The sequence below is a fragment of the Pleurodeles waltl genome, chromosome 10 (assembly GCF_031143425.1).
Source record: "Pleurodeles waltl isolate 20211129_DDA chromosome 10, aPleWal1.hap1.20221129, whole genome shotgun sequence".
Lineage (NCBI taxonomy): Eukaryota > Metazoa > Chordata > Amphibia > Caudata > Salamandridae > Pleurodeles > Pleurodeles waltl.
The window spans coordinates 67676842-67702778 of NC_090449.1; the positions used below are offsets into that span (position 1 = coordinate 67676842).

The following is a 25937-nucleotide window of genomic DNA, read 5'->3' on the forward strand; positions in this document are numbered from 1 at the left end:
ACTGCTGCCACACATGAATCATTTTTAAATGTGTCACAAGTCAACTCCACACTCAGAACATGACATGACTGATGAACAAATATCCAAATGAATTAGCATAGTAAACTTAAAGCAATCCTGGAACAACAGACTTCAACTCGATGTCACATTTTGCTTTAGAATATGACCATAGATGAGCGAGACCTTACCCCCACCAAAAAATAGCAAACCACTGAGCATCACAATTAAGCTTAGTTTACAGAGGAAGCAAAGACCAAAAGAAAAGCCATGCACTAGAAACTTAACAGCATGTATTCAAACCAAGTCATATAAGAATAAAATACTTAGCTATAAAACTTAGGTTGCAGCTTGGAACCCGCCATAGACTCACATGCTGTTTATGTTCTGCCACCTTGTGGATGGATCCAGTACACTTTAAAAAACATATCCTGCCGTCTTAGTTAATCGTATTGCATGCAATTACACTCTGACGGTGGCAGGCATGTAGAAGACTAACAAAATGATCCAATCCTTCATAGAAGACTACGCTTGGAGATCGCACTCATCCAATTCCCCTGGGTAGGTGGGGTGGAGCTGTATGGAATTCTTTAAAAGAAATCACGCTGCAGAACTAGAATTACGGGTAGGTAACATAGTTCTGCCGCACCGATCTTTTATAGACTGCCATACTCTTTGTGGGGCAAAACCACAAAAGTGTCGGAGATGAGTAATGGAAGAGGCATTTTTAATACCTGCTTCACCAGAATCTATCAAGCATTAATGGATTACACAGAGGTGTACCAACTTCAACAGTACTCCACTTCCGGTTTCACAAACAAATGCTGCAGTCGTACATCAGAGCAACAGTTTAAAAAAATCAATCTAGCTAATCATAATTTTGACCGCTTGACCATATGCTGCAGCTCAGAACGCAGCGAAATACTGACCTCAAGTATTACTTAAGAGAAACGAAAAAGCTCTTGTAGCATCTAAATTACCTTGACAAAGCTGGTCAAGCATTCCCCGTCATGGAAATTAACTGGGCAAAGAAACTAAACTATTCAGGTGGAACTCGGATACCATTTAGGCATACAATAAAGTATGTGGTGTAAATTACCAAGTTATCTCTTTGGCAAGCCTAAATCGTCCAGCTGACAAACCTTCCAACTCTTTAATTGTAATGACTAGAAAAATACAACCTTCCAAGAAAAGAACTTATCACAAAGCATAGATTCCTTGAGGTAACGCTGATGGGAGAGCTGCTAATAATGATGCAGACGTTTCACTTCTCGCAACTGGAACAGTGACTGGCAAATTCCTTATAATCAGTGAATAATGCTGCCCGATGAACCTTGGCTCAAGGATAAGACACGGAGAGAGCTAAAAGCAAGTAGTTTTTTGTTTTTTTAAACGTAATGAACACTTGGCAGTTGAAATCTGACTTTTGCCTGTAGCTGTTGTTCTTCTAGGTCGGTGATAACTGTTTATTTCATTCTAAAACTTCATGAGCCACGCCCCTTCATTTGGCACCTTATGGCTTCTAGACTCTTCAATCTCTTCAACAAACGCAGAAAGGTTTGTGCCACACCTGCTGATCTGATAAACATGACTGAATAGCTCACCTGAGAGATCCAAGGGCCAGCCTCGATAAACAGCGCCATAACTTCTGAATCAAAATCTGTTCCTGGGCAGTCCATCTACGAGTTCCTCACATTTCCTTCCTGAACAGAATTTATACTGCATGTTTCCCAATGATGCACAATGTGCTGGGTGTTCCGATCCAGAGGGGATGTCTTTTAGAACATAAAAATAAAAATCTTATGTGTGGCACTCGAAGACGGACAGAATTCAATTTCCCAAATGTTGTATTTATCTTGAAGGTACTCGGATAGAAGCTCTTGGTACTGCAATGCATACAGCCTCTGAACCTCCATCAACAACTGATGTAACCATTCCTTTCAGGATGTGGTACCATTACATTTTTGTCGTCAGTCTAAACTAATGTTCCAAGATCTACTCCAACTAAAAACAAGTTTGCAGAATGATCTCTCTAACTTATTTGCAACAAATGCACTTTGCAAGGTCGTTTTCCACATTTAGAGTTAGTGAAATTGTTTGTGTTAACCATTCTGTAAGGTAGAATTCTGCCAGAAACCAGTAAGTCTGGATGTGGTTGCCAGAGCCACATTATAATTATTTTGCAGTAGTGGTTCTTTTACCGATAGCCATACATCCCACATTCAATTAATGTGTCAAGACATCACTGCAGATATGGAAACGCATCTGCAGACCATGCGGTTACATTTGTAAACCTGGACGCCTACAGATGAGGAAAGGTTCAACAGCCACTGAAAATGGTGGTTAATTACATGGCACAAGTCACTCGACCAAAGCACAAGTCACTATACTGGTCGTCTTCAGTCCCACTTCCTTCTTTATCCAGGCTACGAGACAGGTATACACTCTTATCCAGTACGGAAACTCAAGGTACAGGTGGTTTACGCAGACATGAAGCTGAAAGGTGGGTTGTGTTACTAAAGGTGGGCTATAAACAAGAGTACAACATAACCTTCAAATCGTGACCTTACTAGCATGTGCAGTCACAATTCCTCCGGACTCTTGGACAGATTGTGTAGCATCTTCGTCCGACCAGGAGTTGGTGAAAAGCACCCTTCTAAAAGGATAAGATCCTTCCATAAGGGACAATTCTAACAGAAAGCTAACTTAAGGAAGAACCATTGGACCAGCAATAATGTAATGACAAAGAGGCTGCTCAATTTCTGGGATCAACAGTGGGCAAAGAAACTCCTCATGTATAGGCCTGGTGTCACAGAAAAAGCAGGCCACGAATCTGTAGAAATCGAAGGAAAAAGCAACCGAACCATAACTAAACCAAACACACTGATAGCTCAATCCAGAAGTGCCTTCGTAACAGTACCATTATAATACTGATGCCTTGTAGCCAATAACAGCCTTTGTAACAATACCCTAAGAAAAACCATTGTCTTGAAAAGAAGAGGGACAAGAGTTAGACAAAAATACGTTTCCTGCCTCTAAAGAACATGACATATATGCTCCAACTGCTAACACCAAGTGAAAAGATACGAATTATCACCTCACTGCCTCCAACTTTGAGGCAACAGACTTACAAAAAAGCTCTCTGTGAGGGACACTCATCACAGAGTAATCAAATACATGAGAAAGGAACAACAGGCCTAATGGAAACACCCAAGCTTCCAGGCTATGTTGTATCCTTGCCACTTCAAGTACCAACCTGATCACAATCTTCCGATTCTAAAGAATCCATGTAACCGGGAAACAATACTACTGGCCCTGAATCATGGGAAGCAGACTGAAGTCAAGTTCTTAACTCAGAAAGGGTCACCAAACTCTGTCTAAACTTTCATGCAAAAAGGCTGCTGTAGGTAAATTTGGCGTTTCTCATATTCCTGCTTGAGTTTTTGCGTTATTAAGTAAGGATTTGCAGGAATGTTGGACTCTGGGCAACAGGAAATTGCTACACACCTCCGGTGCCTGTGCTCTATTAACTAAAAACATGACATGGAAATGGCCTATCAAACCTGCTGGGTAAGAAAGAGTACTATAAAGCTAAATGGAAACTGAACAAGGTGAATCAAAGTCAGACTTCATGTGAGCCGCAGAGTGAATTTGGTGAATGAATAAAATGCTACAATGCCCAAATGAGAGGTGGCCTGTAGTAGCACGCTGTATGCACTTGTGCAATGTCTGAGAATGTTTGGATTGGACCTTTGGCCATGGCCATGAAGCAGAGGAGCCTGCCAGTCTCTTAAATCCAAGCCAAGAGTCCAGCAGAAGTGTTTTCGCATCACTGTTCTCCATTTGTAGACTCCAGTGGTCACTCTTTGGTTATGTTCATAGCTTGGTTTCCCACTAGTTTCCTCAAACACTTTGCATTGTCTTTAAAAAGTCCTATTTTTTTCATTGCCATTTTATTATCTATCTCCTCATTAATTACTTACGTTGTGCTGATTAAATGCTTCACGCACAATTTGTCTGAGGGTAGGTATGTCATCTTTAGCAACAGCTTGTTGGATTGTAAGTATTATTCCTTACTGTGAGGTTTTTACTTAACACAGCCCTGGCTTGCTAGATTCGTATAAGTTCATATACTTGCTCCCTCCCAGTTAGTAACTCAGAGTCTAACCCTTGTGATGGGTGCCCAAAGCTCTAATGGTGAGTCTCTGCCAGGGCAGTGACAAACTGGCTTGGAAAGAACAACTGTGGCAGAAATATATGCTTCACCTGCCCATGGCAGCTGAAGATTTAGTCAGAGAATACAATACCTGTTCATGCCCCATGGTCACAAGGAGAACACGCTGTTGTAGAGTAATCCTAAAAACAGATATTTCCTTTGGGAAAGCAGACCTAGAATTCAAGAGATTCTCCATGACAGGTGAGAAGTAATTCTTCCAAATTGATAAATCGTTTTTTAAACCACAATCATCTACAGGAATACATGTCAGATGTGAGGAAGGGATGGTCTGTGACCAATTCTGCTCTCTGGAAAACAAAATGGAGGTAAATCTATACCGTTTCAAAACCTTAATCAGACAACCTCAAATGGTGGTGGAAGCATTCCAGACAGCATCCTGGGAATTGTGATTTCTAAATGAAGATTACTTGACTAATGGACAGGAGGAATGCATAGAAAGGTGAAAGCCAGGGCAGAAATCCAGCCCTTTTGTGGATACCTCAGAGGGGAAGGTGAGTGACCTTTTTTGGAGTTAGATCCTCCAAGAGTTGCTAGATGGAACAGGGATGCTGTAGTGGGACTGAAGGTTCAAATCTTTAATTTGGAACGAAGGTATCCAAGTATAAACCTCCACGAGCAATAATAATGGGGCTCTGGGGAGCCCTACAGCTATGGGACACATCATCGTCGCACACTTCATGAGAACAGGAACAAACCTTGGTTCTAAAGCTGAATGAGCCAGCATTTCTACCAGAACTGGATGGAATAATTTTAGAAGGTCTAGGCACCTAGGCCTCTCCTCCACTTAGACCCCATGTAGAGAAACCACTTGTCTGTAGATGCAAGGGATCTAAAAACAAATTGAAAATGTATAAAGAATAGTAAAGGTGTGTGGTGTTAACGAGGTGGCTGCTGGGCAAATATATGCTAACAGGCGTTTCCTAAGAAGGCTGTAGTTAAGGCCGCCATCGGGGTGGAATGTGTCCTGGGTGGGGCAAGCCAAACCCTTTTTGGCTTGTGAAATCAGGTCTGAAAGCATATGACTATCCACTTGACAATGCCAGCCTTGCAGATGGGATGATCTCTCTCAGGCTTTTTAAATGAAATGGCTTGGTCCTGTCAAAGTACATGAGTGCCCTTTTGACATCCAAAGTGTGGAGTGCGTTTTCTGCAATGGAATCCTGTTATGAAAAGAAGACTGGAGTTCTGTGGTTTGGTTAAGTGGGAATGGTGATACCACCTTATGGAGGAATATGGGGTTAGTCCTAAGAAAACCTAATCTCTGTGGAGGTGGTTTAATGGTTCCAGTACGGTAAGGGCCTGCAGCTCGCGGATGTGCTGGGGGGAAGTAATGACATCAGGAAGGCCATTTTCCAGGACAGGAACTAAAAGGGACACAGCTGTATAGGTTTCACAGGTGGACCCATGAGTCAGTTGACAACTACACAGAGTCCAAGGAGGAGATAGAGGTATTCTTAGGAGGCAGGATTCTCATGAGGCCCTCGGTATGTGGTTTGACAATCTGGAATGATGAAGCTGAACTTATGTTCCTTGTTTTGCATATAGGCAGCAAATGCTGCTTAATACATATTAATATTGGTGTAGGCAACTAGCTTTTGTAAGTATAAGGGGTAGGAGATATCTTGCCAGTAGGTTAGAGATGCAATAATAAACCTAATTTTGCATCATAACAGGCCTGAGTAGCAGGTCGACGTGCCTCCCCCTTAAGATAGCCATATAATTTGTGAAAGGTTGATGTACTTGAATTCTAGGATCTCTGGTGTCAATCTAATATAACATTGAGGGGTCCGAGGGCCGGACCAGACCTTGTGTCTGTGTGAGAAGGTCCAGTCTGAAGGGAAGCCTTTAGTGGGGGCAGTGACACTTCTAGAAGGGTGGAGTACCACAGCTGTCTGGCCCAAGTTGCTGCTGCCAGGACGAGGGTTAGAGAAGTCTGTCAGAGTTTCCTCTTTATGAAGGGAACCAGTGGGAATGAGTGGAAATGCGCAGGCAAATATCCATGACATGTTCATCCATGTTGCACTGCCCATAGGCTATAGGTGTGGACACCTGGTGGCGAAGCTTGAGCATTTCGCATTTTCTGAAGTGGTAAACAGGTCAATTTGTGGAGTACCCCAATTGTTCTGTGTGAAGAACCTAGAGGTGGTGTTTCCACTCAAGGATGTAATGTACGCAGAATGCCCCAAATCCGGATGTATGTTTTAGGAACCTGGGGGTGGAGTTAACACTCAATGACTTATTGATGCAACCTGCTGAGGAGGTCTGAATGTAGTACATGACGGCATGTCGTTTACCCAGTTGAGGACTACCTTACTTCGAATGACTTGCAGGAAGACTGACGGCTAAGTGGATGGCAAGCAGTTCTAGGTAACCCAAGTGGTGACCATGATGCTGGGAGGGTCAAATCGCCTGGATTGTGATCTTGTTAAGATAAGTGCCCCATTCATGACAGAGACTGTGGTGCATGGTCAGCTTGGTGTCAGGGACAATGACAATGCATGATGCCATTATTTCCAAAAGGAGCATGACCGTGAAAACGGAGTTCACAATTGGGCTGAAAGGGGAAGCAGGTGCTGAAAGTTGGATACTCTTTGAGGATTAAGGTAGGCTTTGCTTGGGACCGTGTTTAGAACAGACATAGAAAAAGGGCAGTATCTGTAACAGTTGTAAGTGGAACTTGGCAATGTATATGGTTAAACCCAGGTTGTGAAGCAATGGTAACTCTGTTCTTGTGTGGGCCAGACACTGCAGCTTGCTTCTGTCCTTCCATCAGTCAACTGTTGAAGTAGGGGAAGACATGAATGCATTTCATCCACAGACGTACAGGCACTTGATAAACACTCTTGGGGCCAGAGGGACCATGAATTCGAACTGGTTGTACTTCTCTACTTACCATGAAGCAAAGGTATACCTGATGAACAGAGTGCATGGGAATGTAGAAGAAGGAGTCTGTGAGATGGAGTACAGTCAGTCTCCCTGATGAATGAGTGGGGTGACGTCCTGCAGGGTTGACATGCTGAAATATTTGCATAAGATGTATCGACTCAGGGGACAGAGATCAAAGATGGATGTTAGGAAGCCACCCATTTTGGGAGCTAGGAAGTAAAGGGAGCGGACTGCTGACCCCATGGTGTTCTGGGGCTACTTGTTCTATGCTCTCTTTTACAGTAAGGTGTGCAAGCCTTCTGCTGCCTATGGAAGGAGGGGATTTACTCAGGAGAGTGCCTCCCTAGAGTTCGCTGCCTGTATCTTTTTTTAAATGAGCTTTTTGAGCCTCTCATCAACATGAGGCCAGAGAAGGTACTCTCCTTCAAGCGGCTGGTTGAGGAAACGATGATGTATTTCAGGTTTGAACCTGGAGATAAAAAGCCAGGCATGGGCTCGGAGTATGATATTTGTGTTAATGCCATCCCTGGAGACTCTCTGCCACACAGCAATGCTGGGAATGGAAATTACTTTTCGTAGACACTATAGCCCTCCTGGCTTCCTAAATTGCTATGGAAAGGTGCTTAAGAAGCTCCTCCGTCTCCTCACACAGCACTTTACCGTACAGTAACAGAAGAGCCACAGAACTGGAACTGCACCAATCAGAGGCTGATTATACAGCTACCCTCTTGCACGTCACACCTGTCTTTTTGCTCTCCTTAGCTGGAGTAGCATCGCTTGTGACCTGTGCAGAGGCATTCTTGCAGCAGTGTGTCGCTCTAGCAAGTCTGGGGAAACTTGCCTCGAATGAAAGCCTGGTCAACTGGAGTGGAGTTCTATGCAATAATTGACCACATTAGCTTTGACAAGATATTTAAAATTGTCAGGGGCAGATTTTAACATACCCTTAAGCACTGGGAAATCTGCACAATGCACTCCGACTTACTGCTGCTAGCAGGAAATCACCGTCCTCTTGGGTGACAAGGAAGTCCACCTTGTGGAAAGCTGCAGCCCTCTGGAAGACCCTGTGGCACACTAGTGTCACTGGGAGTTAGGCCATCACTGGAAATGATTCAAGCCCAGATCTCCCTGAGGATTGACGAGCGTCATCGGTGGGACCCGGGCCTGCCTGGTTGGGAATCATGTGTCGTCCTCCCCAGTCACTGGAGGAAGCAGTGAAGGAGAGATGCACGGACATGGGGGTGGTAGAGAGTTGGTGGAAGTGTGCTATGTGGTAAGGGGACAGGGCATATGGCTACTGCTGTCTGACTCTTAGGAGTTGGTTCTGGTGAGCAAAGCCCCAATGAAGGGTCTTACTTGAAGGCGAGCCTCCTCTTGCGAGGAATAGGCTCCCAACTTGGCTGCTGAGCCACTGGAAGTACACTGGCAAAGGAGATCTTGCCAGTGACCACGTAAATGAAGAGGAGCTTTTGCCTAGTATCCAACTCTTGCTAAAGTCTATCCAATATTGGGGCTTATGTGCCCTTGTCATTAGTGGGGATATTTAAAGTACAACAACTGATTGACTGTGATTAAGTCATGATTCAATGGAAAAACTGAACACTGGGTTATGATCATTTTTTCACATTTGTTCCAATGTGTGAACCATTTCATACTTGTTGGTTTTAACTTGTGGGGTTATGTGGGCAGACCCTTCCTCTTTGTAGACAGAGGTGGGGGAGCCTTCTTTGGTTAAAGACATTGGTGTCTGACTCTGCTTGAGCAGGTGGGGCTTGACAGGTGATTGGGGGGGCGACCCATCTAGTTTGGGGCTTGGCACTGTGAGGCATTTTGTCAGTGCTGACTGGAGTCTAAAGTTTGTGGGGGCCTCTGACTTGCCTCATCCTGACTCCACTGCTCGAGGCTTGACACTAGACTCCTTGTAAGCAGTGCTATGCTTCAGCATGTGTTTATTTATGGGACCTCCCAGAGGTACGAGACTCTTATGTCAAAGCTATACTCATATCGTGATCTTCAAGAGAGAGCATGTCTTTGACAGCCAGTCAATGTCCTTATTGACTTGGTCGCAAAAATTACAGGTCGTTATTCATTGGACTCTGTGACAGTAGTGCTGCTGGGAGTCAGACAGTCCTGCCTCCTCTTGTTCCTGAGCACTGAGGGGATCTTCTGAGAAGATGTCAGAGATACCTTGCAGCTGCATCCTGCTGTGCACCAGCGCCCCTCTTCAGTTTTGAGGTTTATTTTAAATAAAAGGCATGAAGAAACAAGCAGGAGACGGCATGGTGGTTGCAGGACAAGGACAAACAAATTGGCCAGACCACCACGAGTTGTGCAGAGTATTTGGAGTGGGAGCAAGGACAGTTCTGGGAGGGGTGCATTCCATCATCGGCAGAGCATTCTCAGAAAAGGTCTAAAAGCGGTGCTGGACCACTGTGGGTGATGTGGGGTAGGGGAGTTAAAGGCACTCAATGCCTCATGGCATTAACAGTGCTCGTAGCCACCAAACACTGCATAAGCCAGTGGAAAGACTATGTCAAAGCTTGGTGGAGCAGATGCAGTGTAATGACAAAGTAAACCAAACTGACCCAACAAATATCATGCTGAAGACACGACAACCTCAGACCACTCCCATACCCAATGGAATCAAAAACAATCTAACAAAGTCACTGCACATGCGCATCTACAAGAGTCCCACTTCATGACTTGAAGGGAAACTTGCAAACATTCAAGCCCAACAATAGATGGCTGGCATATGCTAAGCATGTGTATCTACAGCCACACATGCTACAAATATAATGTTCTCAGATTCTACTTCAGGAAAACAAGCTGGCAATTTTTAAAGAGTGGTAAATTACAAAGTGGAGGACAGAGCAGAATTAAAAAGAGGCCACCCAGAGGCAAAGGTGAAAGCTTGGAAACCAAATGTGAAGGTATATGAAAGGTGCCTGATCACTGGAGAAAATGAATGAGGTGTGGTAAGCAAGAAGAGGAATTTTGAAGAACATGCAATGGGAAATTGCAGTGGCTCTCTAGGAAGATTCTTACCTCTGCTAGGCAAGAGAAGTTCCGAATCACATTGCTGATGAACTGGGAGAAAGGGAAACTGGATACACCACTGCTACTTGTGATTAAGAAATCGACATCTGCCTATTGTGGTTTTGCAAGAGCAAAAACTGAAAAGGGGATGAATGTGATGGGTGGTCACAGGAGTCATGCTGTTTGTACTCAGACAGCAGAATAGATTTGTCTTAGGCAGTACTTAGGTTTCATTGCCATTTTCCAAATATAGTAAAAGGAAAACTTGCACATCAAACTTAAGGGCTTCCTTGTAGGCAAGAACTAAAGCAAGCATTAGGAAAGTGAACCCTGTTATCAAAAATCTTGTTCATGAGAAAAACCTAAAACAGATTTCAAAGTAATGTAAAAATGTTTCAAGAAATCTGAGAACCAAAGTCTATGGTTAGGAATCCCCACTAGCTCAGCTCAAATCTGATGGGAGGACAAAAAAAAAAAAAAAAAAAAATGTGACTGAGGAAGGACATTGTGGGATTCCATTGGTCATGATAGAGTGTCTTGCTTCATCAAATGACCATGGTTAAAAGGATTAAAAACGAATTCTCCTCCTGGTTACTAGATGGGAGGACATGCACAAATTAGGAATTCACAATAGGTTCAAGATGCAAAACTCATGGAAAATGGTGCTTTGGGAGTTTCATATTAGCTAGAGCACAGGAGTTTGAAAACCCTCCTTGAGTCTGAGGGAATATGATTAACTATTTAAAGAAAAAAAAAATGTTCCTGGATCCTCCACAAAAGTGGACAAGTTTTCCAATCATATGATTCTATGAAGGATCACAATGCTGAAGAGAAAATGCATTAGAATTGCAGAGCATTAACTTTTAAGTTTGTGCTCCTAGTCATTGGATACAATACATTCAACATATTTGCAGTCAGCACCTACACCAGTCTTTGCACTGTTTCTGACATAAAACACAACGTAATTCCCCTTATACATTTTCTTCTTGAGCAGTTATCGATAAAGGATCTATCCTTACCCTTCCCAAGGAGGCCTGCCAACATTTGGACGATTGGGGTTAGTCCTTAATGGCTGACCTGAGAAACAAAGGTTTTCCTTATATTAATTGTTCATCCAAATACAGCACTTATTCGAAAGAGCAAAGTTTAAAATGAATCAAATACTTACCAGTAGTGAGAAGAGAGTGACCATGAGGTGTGGGATGTCCAAGTAAAGGAGGAGGGTACCCCTAGGAGGATAGAAAATACCACCATTAATCTTTCTGACAACTTGATCTTGCTGACATTTCTTTATAGTTGCAGGTAAGTTTAGAAAGCTAATTTCTGCATCTGGCGACATTTCCTTTAATCAACAGGCTAACAGGCAAAATGCTTTTGAGGGGTCGAAAATGCTGGTACTTAACCGTTTTTAAAGATCATGCTGTGTGTGTGAGAAAACTAGATGCATTAATAAACTTTACAATGGAAAGCATCTATGCGCTTTTTAAACAAATGTTTAACCTGCGTACCTAGTACTGTATGTGAAAATCTTCAGGTGGTACGGTCTGACTATCTGAATAGGGTGGTAGTGTATGATCTACTATGGATGCAGTCATTCAGAATTAGAAACTAGCAGCACTACTGCACCTGGGCGAATGAACTCACTACTGCAATAAAAGTTGAGAATGTTAAAGCTAACTGGAAATATTATTTCATGCTAGTCTTCCTTCTTGTGAATGTAGGGTATCTCTGTGACATATTAGAGGAATCACGGTCTACAAATCAAAGTACTTAGAAATTTTGACATAATAATCAGCCCCATACAGGCCAGCTAGAATCTTCCAGAGTCACAAGCTGTGCAGTACTCCACCATCTAGTGGTTGAGAATGAAAATGTCACTTACCCAGTGTACATCTGTTCGTGGCATCAGTCGCAGTAGATTCGCATGTTCTGCAATAGCTCGCCATCTGGTGTTGGGCCGGAGTGTTACAAGTTGTTTTTCTTCGAAGAAGTCTTTCGAGTCACGGGACCGAGTGACTCCTCCTTTTGTCTCCATTGCGCATGGGCGTCGACTCCATCTTCGATTGTTTTTCCCCGCAGAGGGTGAGGTAGGAGTTGAATTGTAGTAATAGTGCCCATGCAATGGAGTGACTAAGTATGTACTTATTTAAGGTTGAGATGATACATATATAAATAATTGAAGGTAACTTCCAAACTGCTACAGGCTCCCGGGGAGGCGGGTGGGCACATGCGAATCTACTGCGACTGATGCCACGAACAGATGTACACTGGGTAAGTGACATTTTCAGTTCGATGGCATCTGTCGCTGTAGATACGCATGTTCTGCAATAGACTAGTAAGCAGTTATTTCCCCAAAAGCGGTGGATCAGCCTGTAGGAGTGGAAGTAGTCTGAAATAATGTCCTTAATACAGCTTGACCTACTGTGGCTTGTTGTGCGGATAACACGTCTACACAGTAGTGCTTGGTGAATGTGTGAGGCGTAGACCATGTGGCTGCCTTACATATTTCTTGCATTGGGATGTTTCCTAGAAAGGCCATGGTAGCACCTTTCTTTCTGGTTGAGTGTGCCTTTGGTGTAATGGGCAGCTGTCGTTTAGCTTTAAGGTAGCAGATTTGGATGCATTTAACTATCCATCTGGCTATACCTTGTTTTGAAATTGGGTTTCCTGCATGAGGTTTTTGAAATGCAATAAAGAGTTGTTTAGTCTTTCTGATGTTCTTTGTTCTGTCAATGTAATACATTAATGCTCTTTTGACATCTAATGTATGTAGTGCCCTTTCAGCTACGGTATCTGGCTGTGGAAAGAACACCGGAAGTTCCACTGTTTGATTTAGATGGAACGGTGAAATAACCTTTGGCAAAAATTTAGGATTGGTCCTTAGGACGACTTTATTTTTGTGTAGTTGTATAAAAGGTTCCTGTATAGTAAACGCCTGAATCTCGCTTACTCTTCTCAGGGAAGTAATGGCGATGAGAAATGCCACCTTCCAGGTTAGGAACTGTATGTCGCAGGAGTGCATGGGTTCAAAAGGTGGACCCATAAGTCTAGTTAGGACAACATTTAGGTTCCATGAAGGAACAGGTAGTGTTCTTGGTGGAATAATTCTCCTAAGGCCCTCCATGAATGCTTTAATGACTGGTATTTTATATAGGGAAGTTGAATAGGTAGTCTGCAGGTATGCAGATATTGCTGCAAGGTGAATCTTAATGGAAGAGAAAGCTAGGTTAGATTTTTGTAAGTGAAGCAAGTAACCCACTACATGTTCTGGAGTTGTGTGTAATGGTTGTATTTGATTAATATGGCAGTAGCAAACAAACCTCTTCCATTTACTTGCATAGCAGTGCCTGGTGGATGGCCTTCTTGCTTGTTTTATGACTTCCATACATTCTTGGGTAAGTTGTAAGTGCCCGAATTCTAGGATTTCAGGAGCCAGATTGCTAGATTCAGCGATGCTGGATCTGGGTGTCTGATCTTTTGGTTGTGCTGTGTCAACAGATCTGGCCTGTTGGGCAATTTGATGCAGGGTACCACTGATAGGTCTAGCAGCGTTGTGTACCAGGGTTGCCTTGCCCAAGTTGGTGCTATCAATATGAGTTTGAGTTTGCTTTGACTGAGTTTGTTTACCAGGTAAGGAAGGAGAGGGAGAGGAGGAAAAGCGTAAGCAAATATCCCTGACCAGTTCATCCATAGGGCATTGCCTTGGGATTGTTTGTGTGGGTATCTGGATGCGAAGTTTTGGCATTTTGCGTTCTCCCTTGTCGCAAACAAGTCTATCTGAGGTGTTCCCCAGAGTTTGAAATAAGTGTTCAGTATTTGGGGGTGAATTTCCCATTCGTGGACCTGTTGGTGATCTCGAGAGAGATTGTCTGCGAGTTGATTTTGTATCCCTGGTATAAACTGTGCAATTAGGCGAATTTGGTTGTGAATTGCCCAATGCCAAATTTTTTGTGCTAACAGGCTTAACTGCGTGGAGTGCGTCCCTCCCTGCTTGTTTAGATAATACATTGTTGTCATGTTGTCTGTTTTGACGAGAATGTATTTGTGAACTATTATTGGTTGGAAAGCTTTTAGTGCTTGAAAAACTGCAAGAAGTTCTAGGTGATTGATATGCAGTTTTGTTTGATGTACGTTCCATTGTCCTTGTATGCTGTGTTGATCGAGGTGTGCTCCCCACCCTGTCATGGAAGCATCTGTTGTTATTACGTATTGTGGCACTGGGTCTTGGAAAGGCCGCCCCTTGTTTAAATTTATGTTGTTCCACCACAGAAGCGAGAGGTAAGTTTGGCGGTCTATTAACACCAGATCTAGAAGGTGACCCTGTGCTTGAGACCACTGTGATGCTAGGCATTGTTGTAAGGGCCTCATGTGCAGTCTTGCGTTTGGGACAATGGCTATGCATGATGACATCATGCCTAGGAGTTGTAATACCATCTTTGCTTGTATTTTTTGTGTTGGATACATGCGTTGTATGATGGTGTTGAAATTTTGAATTCTTTGTGGACTTGGAGTGGCTACTCCTTTTGATGTGTCTATTATGGCTCCCAGGTATTGTTGTACCTTGCGTGGCAGAATTTTTGATTTTGTGAAATTGACGGTGAACCCTAGTTTGAAGAGGGTTTGTATGATATGATTTGTGTGATTTGAGCACTCTATTAACGAATGGGCCTTGATTAGCCAGTCGTCTAGATATGGGAACACATGTATTTGCTGCCTTCTGATGTGTGCAGCGACTACCGCTAGACATTTGGTAAAGACTCTTGGTGCGGTTGTTAATCCGAAAGGCAGTACCTTGAATTGGTAATGTATTCCTTTGAATACAAACCTTAGGTATTTCCTGTGCGATGGGTGTATTGGTATATGGAAATAAGCATCCTTGAGGTCTAAAGTTGCCATGTAGTCGTGCAGCTTTAGCAATGGCAATACTTCTTGTAGTGTGACCATGTGGAAGTGGTCTGATTTGATGAAAGTGTTGACTACTCTGAGGTCTAGGATTGGTCTCAGTGTTTTGTCCTTCTTTGGTATCAGAAAGTACAGTGAGTAAACTCCTGTGTTTATTTGTGTGTTTGGCACTAATTCGATTGCATTCTTTTGCAATAGTGCCTGCACTTCTATCTCTAGGAGATTGGAATGGTGTGTTGTTAAATTTTGTGTTGTGTGGAGGGGGTGAGTGACATGTGAGTCACTGTTTAGTAGTAGGGGTTTTGGGGCTTTGGAATCTTCCTCTATTTCTAGGGAATTGCCCTCCTCTATATTGTCCCCGAAAACCTCCTCTATACTGTCCTTGGTAACTGGACGGTGTGGCTTGTGAGGTGCTGGCTTGTGTGCTTTGACCCCGAAACCCCCCTCGAAAGGGCGTTTTACGGAATGAGCTGTAATTCCCTCTGCTCTGCGGGGAGTAGAGTGCGCCCATGGCTTTGGCAGTGTCCGTATCTTTTTTGAGTTTCTCAATCGCTGTGTCCACTTCTGGACCGAACAGTTCTTTTTCATTAAAAGGCATATTGAGAACTGCTTGTTGAATCTCTGGTTTAAATCCAGACGTTCGGAGCCATGCATGCCTTCTGATAGTTACAGATGTATTAATTGTCCGTGCAGCTGTATCTGCAGCGTCCATGGAGGAGCGGATCTGGTTGTTGGAGATGGCCTGTCCCTCCTCAACCACTTGTTTTGCCCTATTTTGGAAGTCTTTGGGCAGATGTTCAATGAGATGTTGCATCTCGTCCCAGTGGGCTCTGTCATAGCGCGCAAGTAGTGCCTGGGAGTTCGCGATGCGCCACTGGTTTGCAGCTTGTGCTGCGACTCGTTTACCAGCTGCATCAAACTTGCGGCTTTCTTTATCTGGGGGTGGTGCATCTCCAGATGTGTGAGAGTTGGCCCTTTTCCTAGCTGCTCCTACAACAACAGAGTCTGGTGGCAGCTGTGTTGTGATGAAAGCCGGGTCCGTAGGAGGCGGCTTATACTTTTTTTCCACCCTTGGTGTGATTGCCCTACTTTTGACCGGGTCCTTAAATATGTCTTTTGCGTGCCGGAGCATACCAGGGAGCATAGGCAGGCTTTGGTAGGAGCTGTGGGTGGAGGAGAGTGTGTTGAACAAGAAATCATCCTCGACCTGTTCTGAGTGGAGGCTTACGTTGTGAAATTGTGCTGCCCTAGCCACCACCTGAGAGTACGCGGTGCTGTCTTCTGGTGGAGATGGTTTTGTAGGGTATGCCTCTGGGCTGTTATCTGACACTGGGGCGTCGTATAGGTCCCATGCGTCCTGGTCTTGGTCACCCTGGCTCATGGTGGTGTGAGCTGGAGAGTGTGATGGCGTTTGTGCTGGTGAAACGTTAATCACGGGCGGAGGAGAGGGTGGTGGTGTAACTCTTTTCACCACTTTTGGTTGTGGTGCTTGTTCCGTCTGGAACTCCAACCTTCTCTTTCTCCTAATGGGGGGAAGGGTGCTTATTTTTCCTGTCCCCTGCTGAATGAAGATACGCTTTTGCGTATGGTCCGCATCAGTTGCTTGTAGCTCTTCCTCAAACCTATGCTTCTGCATTTGGGAGGTTAGCGAGTGCTCTTCTGTATAAGAGCCTGAAGCTGGGTCGCTTGCAGTTTGTTTCGGCGTGGAAACTTTGTCTGCGTGTTTTTTCGGCTCCGAGGTGACTTTTTTTCTTTTCGGGGCCGAAACCTCTCGGCGTCGATCTGTTTCGGTGCCGCTGTCTCGGCGTCGAGCCGTGTCCACACCGGCATCTCGGTGTCGAGGCTTGTCTCCAGCACTTTCTCGGTCCCGAGAAGGCTGCGTGCCGGTGTCTCGACCGGAGTCGGACGATCTCGGCACCGTTTGGGCCTTTTTCGGTGCCGACGGTCGGTCACCGATTTTATGGGTTGAGCCATGGCCTGGTGGCAGTGGCGTCCCCTGGGCCTTGTAAATGTTTCTTTGTGTGGTTTTCGACGTCTTACTCACGGTTTGTGTATCGTCGAATCCTTCGGAGTCTGAGTCTTGGATCGAGAAGGTACCTTCCTCTTCCTGTTCCTCGAACTCCCGTCGGGCTGTCGGTGCGGACGCCATTTGAAGTCTTCTGGCTCGACGGTCTCGGAGTGTTTTTCGGGACCGGAACGCACGACAGGCCTCGCAGGTGTCTTCGCTGTGCTCAGGTGACAGGCACAGGTTGCAGACCAAGTGTTGGTCTGTGTAGGGGTATTTATTGTGGCATTTGGGACAGAAACGGAAAGGGGTCCGTTCCATCGGCGTTCCTCAGCACGCGGTCGGGCCGACCAGGCCCCGACGGAGGATCGAAAAACTACCCCGAAGGGCACCGGAGCTCTTCGATCTTCGATGCGGTGTTGAATGTAAGTACGCCGATCCCGAACGCAACAATACCGACGAAAATCTTCCGAAATTAACTATTTTTTCTGTTCCGAAACTCGGAGCGACAGGAACACGTCCGAACCCGATGGCGGAAAAAAAACAATCGAAGATGGAGTCGACGCCCATGCGCAATGGAGACAAAAGGAGGAGTCACTCGGTCCCGTGACTCGAAAGACTTCTTCGAAGAAAAACAACTTGTAACACTCCGGCCCAACACCAGATGGCGAGCTATTGCAGAACATGCGTATCTACAGCGACAGATGCCATCGAACCATAAGTTTCTTTAGCAGTACAAAATACTGCGGATCAACCATATTTAGAGGCAGTAGTACTAACCCTGTGACACTGAGCATAAGCCAAAATTGCCATGGTGTCTATCCCACACCTTTGGATCCTCCCCTCTCCCCAAAAATAACATTTTGTGAATGAATGGTGCACGCACAGAATATATCCACCTTTTATAGTGACATTTTTTATTTGCCTTCTTAGGTGAAAACCAATGCACTATGTTCCTTACTGGCGTTGCAGAAGGGTCACACATGAACCAAGAACAGTTTCAAGACTCAAAAGTACTGTTCTAGTTAAGTAACTAGTTTGTTTCGCAGAGCACTCCATTTTTTGTTAGAATGGGCACATTAGTATACAGCAGCATCCTTCTTTGGGGCACTGTGATGGCTGACAGAAGTAATGTTGGAACTGTCTACCCGTTTTGAATGAGCATTAATTACAGTGTGCGACTTCCCACCCGTTCTGGACAGTATAAGAATGTGTTACATCAAGTATTCTGTGCAGTGTGGAATTTGTGGAACAAAGTCTGGTCCTGAGGGCATTTAGTCTGCATCCTTCCTTTTTCTCAACCCAGGGCGTGCAGATAAGAAACAAGCCGAACATGTTGGTTTCCTGACGTTTTGCATCTGCTTAACATGGATTAAATAGAAAGAAAAATATCCAACCCTTTTTCAATCAAAGGGTTAACTAACCCTTCTAAGACATGCAAGTTCTGCTTCATGTATCTGCCACATTTTCTTCTCCTGGCTGTTGGTGCATCACGAGCAGATCTTTGTTGGGAACTGCCCAGTGCAAAATTGCCTCGGTTAATTTGGACAGCAGGTAGGATCCTGCTTCATGGAACCACCTCAAACTGCTTGTTCAAGGAAAACACTGTAGAGCGGTCTGTCAGAATTTGTACTAATTCTCTTGGAGCATTCGTTTTTTCAGCATGTTTAGATCTGTCTTGATCTTGTTCGTAATGATAATCTACATGCTCTGTTGCTGCTATTCCATGATGGTAAAATTAGTGCAGAGGTGTTCGACAAAGACCCACTGGGTCTCACCCACTTCTTGTGGCTTCTTCTGCCTTTGCTAATTAGAGACAATATTAAACAAGTACCACCACACATTATTTATGCAAGCCGCTAAGGAGGCTTTTTGAAGCCACTGAGCCTCAAAATGTGTTTTGATTGTGAAAGTTTGGCTACTTGTTTGCCATGACAGAAAGTGGACTGTCAGCCCAGAAGACAATTTTCTTTCCAGTAAGGATTTAGTGTCCTTTTTGGGGTGCAGCCAGAAATTGAGTTTTTGCCTCAGTCTGGCACCACAATACAGAAATATTTAGTGAGTTTTTGTTCAGAGCACTCCACATCTACGGTTATAGCCACATGCTGAAGCCTTGTCGTGCAACAACAGTCTAAAAACTTGAGCATCAACAGAAGCAGGCCACAATGCCTTAAGAAACATGTAACAATTTTTCATTTTCCTTATTTAGGGAAATCAGCTTGAAAAAAGTACATGCCTGACAGTGGCCTGGCAAACCCCCGAGACACACCAAATGTTAAACTACCCAATGATCCAGCTAATAGTCTGCTCGTAACTGCAACCTATAAAAAAAAAAGAAAAAGAAAAAAAAAAGGTATAGTTGACCAGACAGAAATACAAATTTGAGACTCATTCTACACGATCTGCACAGATGAACTTCAAAGTCATAGCAGAGGAAGGGCCAAAAAGCTTTATCCCAGTGAGGCTTGTCATCTAATCTTGTCTTGATGAACATTAATTTCAATTCAAACCGTCTCTCTGCTTTAAACCCCATAGTGGAAAACAGAACCTGAAGATGGAGCATGAGTTATGGGGCATTGTGGACTTTGGACTAACTTACTAATGAGTCATAGAGACCGTGAAATCCAACTCAGTATTCAAATTGCTTTTCAAAGGCCAATGGATTCATAATGGGCACCTTATAATGCAACAAAAGATTTCAGCTAGAAAACACCTTTTTTGTGTATCTGCAATAATTTAAAAGGTAATCAGTATCTCCATCTACAAGTGGGGTCCTACACACTTAAAACTCAAACAAATACCTCCCTAAATAAAGAACACTTTAGAAAAAAATAAGCAACATGGTTTATTAAGTTGTAAGGAAATGCCTCCTTGGCATGGTTGCCCCCTGACTTTTTGCCTTTGCTGATGCTATGTTTACAATTGAAAGTGTGCTGAGGCCTGCTAACCAGGCCCCAGCACCAGTGTTCTTTCCCTAACCTGTACTTTTGTATCCACAATTGGCAGACCCTGGCATCCAGATAAGTCCCTTGTAACTGGTACTTCTAGTACCAAGGGCCCTGATGCCAAGGAAGGTCTCTAAGGGCTGCAGCATGTCTTATGTCACCCTGGAGACCTCTCACTCAGCACAGACACACTGCTTGCCAGCTTGTGTGTGCTAGTGAGGACAAAACGAGTAAGTCGACATGGCACTCCCCTCAGGGTGCCATGCCAGCCTCTCACTGCCTATGCAGTATAGGTAAGACACCCCTCTAGCAGGCCTTACAGCCCTAAGGCAGGGTGCACTATACCATAGGTGAGGGTACCAGTGCATGAGCATGGTACCCCTACAGTGTCTAAACAAAACCTTAGACATTGTAAGTGCAGGGTAGCCATAAGAGTATATGGTCTGGGAGTTTGTCAAACACGAACTCCACAGCACCATAATGGCTACACTGAAAACTGGGAAGTTTGGTATCAAACTTCTCAGCACAATAAATGCACACTGATGCCAGTGTACATTTTATTGTAAAATACACCACAGAGGGCACCTTAGAGGTGCCCCCTGAAACTTAACCGACTATCTGTGTAGGCTGACTAGTTTTAGCAGCCTGCCACAAACCGAGACATGTTGCTGGCCCCATGGGGAGAGTGCCTTTGTCACTCTGAGGCCAGTAACAAAGCCTGCACTGGGTGGAGATGCTAACACCTCCCCCAGGCAGGAATTGTCACACCTGGCGGTGAGCCTCAAAGGCTCACCTCCTTTGTGCCAACCCAGCAGGACACTCCAGCTAGTGGAGTTGCCCGCCCCCTCCGGCCAGGCCCCACTTTTGGCGGCAAGGCCGGAGAAGATAATGAGAAAAACAAGGAGGAGTCACTGGCCAGTCAGGACAGCCCCTAAGGTGTCCTGAGCTGAGGTGACTCTGACTTTTAGAAATCCTCCATCTTGCCGATGGAGGATTCCCCCAATAGGGTTAGGATTGTGACCCCCTCCCCTTGGGAGGAGGCACAAAGAGGGTGTACCCACCCTCAGGGCTAGTAGCCATTGGCTACTAACCCCCCAGACCTAAACACGCCCTTAAATTTAGTATTTAAGGGCTACCCTGAACCCTAGAAAATTAGATTCCTGCAACTACAAGAAGAAGGACTGCCCAGCTGAAAACCCCTGCAGCGGAAGACCAGAAGACGACAACTGCCTTGGCTCCAGAAACTCACCGGCCTGTCTCCTGCCTTCCAAAGATCCTGCTCCAGCGACGCCTTCCAAAGGGACCAGCGACCTCGACATCCTCTGAGGACTGCCCCTGCTTCGAAAAGACAAGAAACTCCCGAGGACAGCGGACCTGCTCCAAGAAAAGCTGCAACTTTGTTTCCAGCAGCTTTAAAGAACCCTGCAAGCTCCCCGCAAGAAGCGTGAGACTTGCAACACTGCACCCGGCGACCCCGACTCGGCTGGTGGCGATCCAACACCTCAGGAGGGACCCCAGGACTACTCTGATACTGTGAGTACCAAAACCTGTCCCCCCTGAGCCCCCACAGCGCCGCCTGCAGAGGGAATCCCGAGGCTCCCCCTGACCGCGACTCTTTGAACCTAAAGTCCCGACGCCTGGGAGAGACCCTGCACCCGCAGCCCCCAGGACCTGAAGGACCGGACTTTCACTGGAGGAGTGACCCCCAGGAGTCCCTCTCCCTCGCCCAAGTGGAGGTTTCCCCGAGGAATCCCCCCCTTGCCTGCCTGCAGCGCTGAAGAGATCCCGAGATCTCTCATAGACTAACATTGCGAACCCGACGCCTGTTTCTACACTGCACCCGGCCGCCCCCGCGCTGCTGAGGGTGAAATTTCTGTGTGGACTTGTGTCCCCCCCGGTGCCCTACAAAACCCCCCTGGTCTGCCCTCCGAAGACGCGGGTACTTACCTGCAAGCAGACCGGAACCGGGGCACCCCCTTCTCTCCATTCTAGCCTATGTGTTTTGGGCACCACTTTGAACTCTGCACCTGACCGGCCCTGAGCTGCTGGTGTAGTGACTTTGGGGTTGCTCTGAACCCCCAACGGTGGGCTACCTTGGACCAAGAACTAAGCCCTGTAAGTGTCTTACTTACCTGGTTAACCTAACAAATACTTACCTCCCCTAGGAACTGTGAAAATTGCACTAAGTGTCCACTTTTAAAACAGCTATTTGTGAATAACTTGAAAAGTATACATGCAATTTTGATGATTTGAAGTTCCTAAAGTACTTACCTGCAATACCTTTCGAATGAGATATTACATGTAGAATTTGAACCTGTGGTTCTTAAAATAAACTAAGAAAAGATATTTTTCTATATAAAAACCTATTGGCTGGATTTGTCTCTGAGTGTGTGTACCTCATTTATTGTCTATGTGTATGTACAACAAATGCTTAACACTACTCCTTGGATAAGCCTACTGCTCGACCACACTACCACAAAATAGAGCATTAGTATTATCTCTTTTGGCCACTATCTTACCTCTAAGGGGAACCCTTGGACTCTGTGCATACTATTCCTTACTTTGAAATAGTGCATACAGAGCCAACTTCCTACATAAGTCCTTTGTCATTTTACGGTAATGTGTGAAAGAAATATTCGATAATGCTCTATTTGGTGAATAAACTCCATCTAAGTGCAGATTTCTCACCTTAGAATATTCCCATGTACCAGACCGGATCTGGGGGATTTTTATTCAGCTGTGTTCCTAGCAACAGTAGGGGGCATAATATGGCTCTGAGATAACTTCATTTTGCTACATCACGTCTGCAAGTGAGTTCCTGAGGGCCTCCAAATGGCCAGCAAGATACTGCTGGCCATATCACACTGACCAGAAGCCACACCACAATAAATAAATGCAAAGCCAAGCCAGCTGAGGAAAACATTTTCTTGCCAAAAGCATTAGAGATTTAAACTTCCTATAAGGGAAATTTGGAATTTGTTTGTATGGGAGTGGTTTACAAGGAAAAAAATTGGACTGAGTTTATATGTGGATGTCTGCACCACAAGGCTTCGCATATTGGGTGACTTGTCAAGAAGTCGGTCACCACAGGCTGACCTATACTGTCTTGACGAAGGTCAGCTGGCTGGAGTGGCTAAACATGGCTTAGACTAAGTGGCCATCAGTGATTAAAGGCCGTGTTAAATGGTAACAGTGGTTTAGATGAAGTTGGACCTGATTGAAGAATGTCAATCAATGAATTAGCTTTTGTTTTCAAAGTGAGAAATTACAAGCCTAATACACTCTGATGCTCTTTGCCTTCCAACAGCAAAATATTTACTTTATTCCACTGGTGACAAGGTAGCAAGTACAGCTATGTCTCTGGTGAGATATCTAGTTCGTTGGCATTATGATAGACTAAGTACAGTTCTTCATTAATGTAGTGAAGAGGGGGAGGAGATTGCCTGCCTAACTTGCTACCAGTGTCCCGAGGACATTAATTACGGGCCGGATCACATTAGAGTTAGAGTTGAAGAGGGCGTCTATCCTGGTTGCTCCTTTGTTATCTCACTGTGTGACATAGGCCTGGTACAGGCAAACAACGTTTTGGGATCAGCAAGTGGCACAGGGAATGGATCTGGCACTAGAGTCATCAGCACCAGAAAGGAATGAATAGGCCAGAGTAGACGTTTTACTGGCTTTGGTACAGGTCCAGGAAAGGACTCCAAGGAAGTAGTTGGTGTTAGGGGAGGACTCGCCTGTGAAAGTCCAACTAAGGGCTCTGTGGGTCCCAAAAGCACACCACAGGCAGCCAGCTGTGCCAGGAAAATTTGCAGCATGACTTCTACGAAGCCAGCTGTTTGCTACATGAGTCGAAGACATACGAAATTCAAGGAGTGCCAGACCAAAATGCGAGAGTGGTTCAGGGTCAGAAGGTGCAGAACCCTTCAAGTGATGTCCTTGCAATTAAAAAAAACAAAAAAAACTATTACTTCAAAGGTGATGTGGATCTCCAAACCAATATTAAAGTGTGTATCACCAAACAATGCAGCCATAATAGTCTATTTGTTTGGAGCTTCTATGTACTTTAGCTGGTCTGACTTCATCTTGCTCGTTTTCTGCACCAGTAGGAAAAAAAAAAACAATTTTGTAGTTCAAACTATTCTGCATTTACTCCAGTTTCATGTCTTCGCTTTGGTAGTAGTCAATTCGGCATGTATATATTTTAGAAAAACTAGCTGGAGTAAGCAAATCCTGCAATAATAATTACAATATTCTTACAATAATTGAGCACACACGGTAGGCTAATACTTGTCTCAGTATCCCTATCAGAATGCAAACTTTCATACATGAAAGGTAGGATATTCTGTATTGTGTAGAAGGACTGTGCACATAAGTGTGTTTGGCTGACTGTCTCAGACCGGCCAAACACACAAGTGCACTTAGGTTTCTCCAGCTCGGCTGTGTTGAACAGCCAGGCTGGAGAGACTGCTCAGACCCCCGGGCTGTGTCTATCTGGCAGTCAATGCCGCTCAGACCAATCCCAACTCTGCTTTCATGCTATGTTTAGCATGAAAGCAGCACCAGGATTGCTGGGGAGCATGTGCTGGGGTCCCAGTGAATGCTGGGACACCTCATGGAGGAAAGAGGAGTGAGGCGGCAGGAAACGGAGACGGCGTTAAGGTTAGTTTTTATTATTTGCACCCCCCTCCCCTTTTTTTCTAGGCCCAGGAGAGCAGTTGGGCAGCTCTCCTTTCTTATTGCCAGATGAGTAGTGATCCGAGTTCTCTTGGCAGGACTGGCAACTTTATCCTTGGCACAAACTTGAGGGAAGGGAGGACTCGCTATTCAACAGGGCTACCTCTCCCCTGGGTAACCACACCCACTTTGCGGCTACTTCCTGTGAGCAGATGTTTGTAGTACCCTCACTGCTTGGGCTTTTTCTATATATATATATTCAAAACATTAGTGTTTAAATAAATTGACCCATGTCCTCTTTTTGAAATGTAATAATATTTACACACATTACTTTTGTTTGTTTGTTATATTTGTCGAAGGGTTAAGTGGTTTGGAACCACGAGTCCCAACATGCACTGTAAAGCACTGTTCGTTTCTATAAATAGAAGCTGCAAGAGTAATGAGATTCTTTGAACTCGAAAAAGACCAGACGGTCGAAACGCGTCGTTCGTTTTATTTTTCCAGCTTGAACTTGAAATAAACGTGAGAATTATCACCCCTAATGGAGTGCACTGCTAATTTTTGATTAATAACATTGTTGTGGGTTGGCTCGCCTCAGCAGTAGCACCGGTAATTGGAGCGCGGTGCCTTTTCTGAGCCTTTTTGTTTTCCATATATATATATATATATATATATATATTTTTTTTTTCTAAAGCTCGGTCCAAAGAGATGCTCACCATGTGCTGAACTTCCTACTTAAAGCCAAAGATACAGAGCCATGCGTGTCTGCGTAACAGATCCCTCAAATTTATCCCCCTGGCAGCTGTGTCGGCTGCATCTAGGGCACAAGGCTGGTCATTTGCACGGCCACTCATTTCCCTGTCACATCTACCCATGTGCTTTCCTTTACTGATGGCGGGGCATATCCGGTGGCTTGGGAGTTGGTGCCCTTGCAGGCATTAGTGATTACCAGAGTCAGGCTCGATCTGACTGCAATGGGGGGTCGGAAGGGGGGCTTTATAATTTGAATCCACCCTAGGAGTTATAATCCTAACTTGGACAGGATCTTTAAAACTGTCAGGAGTGGGACATAGTACCTCTCCATTCTCAAGGAGATGTTGAGTGGAATGATGATTCTAGGACAGAGTTTCGAAGAGGTGACAACCCCCCCCTTGGAGGTGACAACCTCTGCTCTCAGAAATCAGAAACAACACCTGCTCTGGCAGGTGGTATCACCTCCTCCAGCAGATGGCTAGTAAATCTGCATACCAAG

General features: G+C 44.8%; 1 protein-coding gene across 2 annotated transcripts in view; it reads right to left on the reverse strand.

Moving 5' to 3' along the window:
• RBBP6 (RB binding protein 6, ubiquitin ligase) overlaps positions 1-25937 on the reverse strand; it is a 388917-nt gene that overhangs the window by 41545 nt on the left and 321435 nt on the right. For both annotated transcript variants that reach the window (XM_069209694.1, XM_069209695.1), the window contains exons 12-13: positions 11325-11385; positions 11176-11233 (exon numbers count right to left, since the gene is read on the reverse strand). In XM_069209694.1, coding sequence (XP_069065795.1) covers positions 11176-11233; positions 11325-11385 — 119 coding nt within the window. The remainder of the gene's footprint in view (positions 1-11175; positions 11234-11324; positions 11386-25937) is intronic.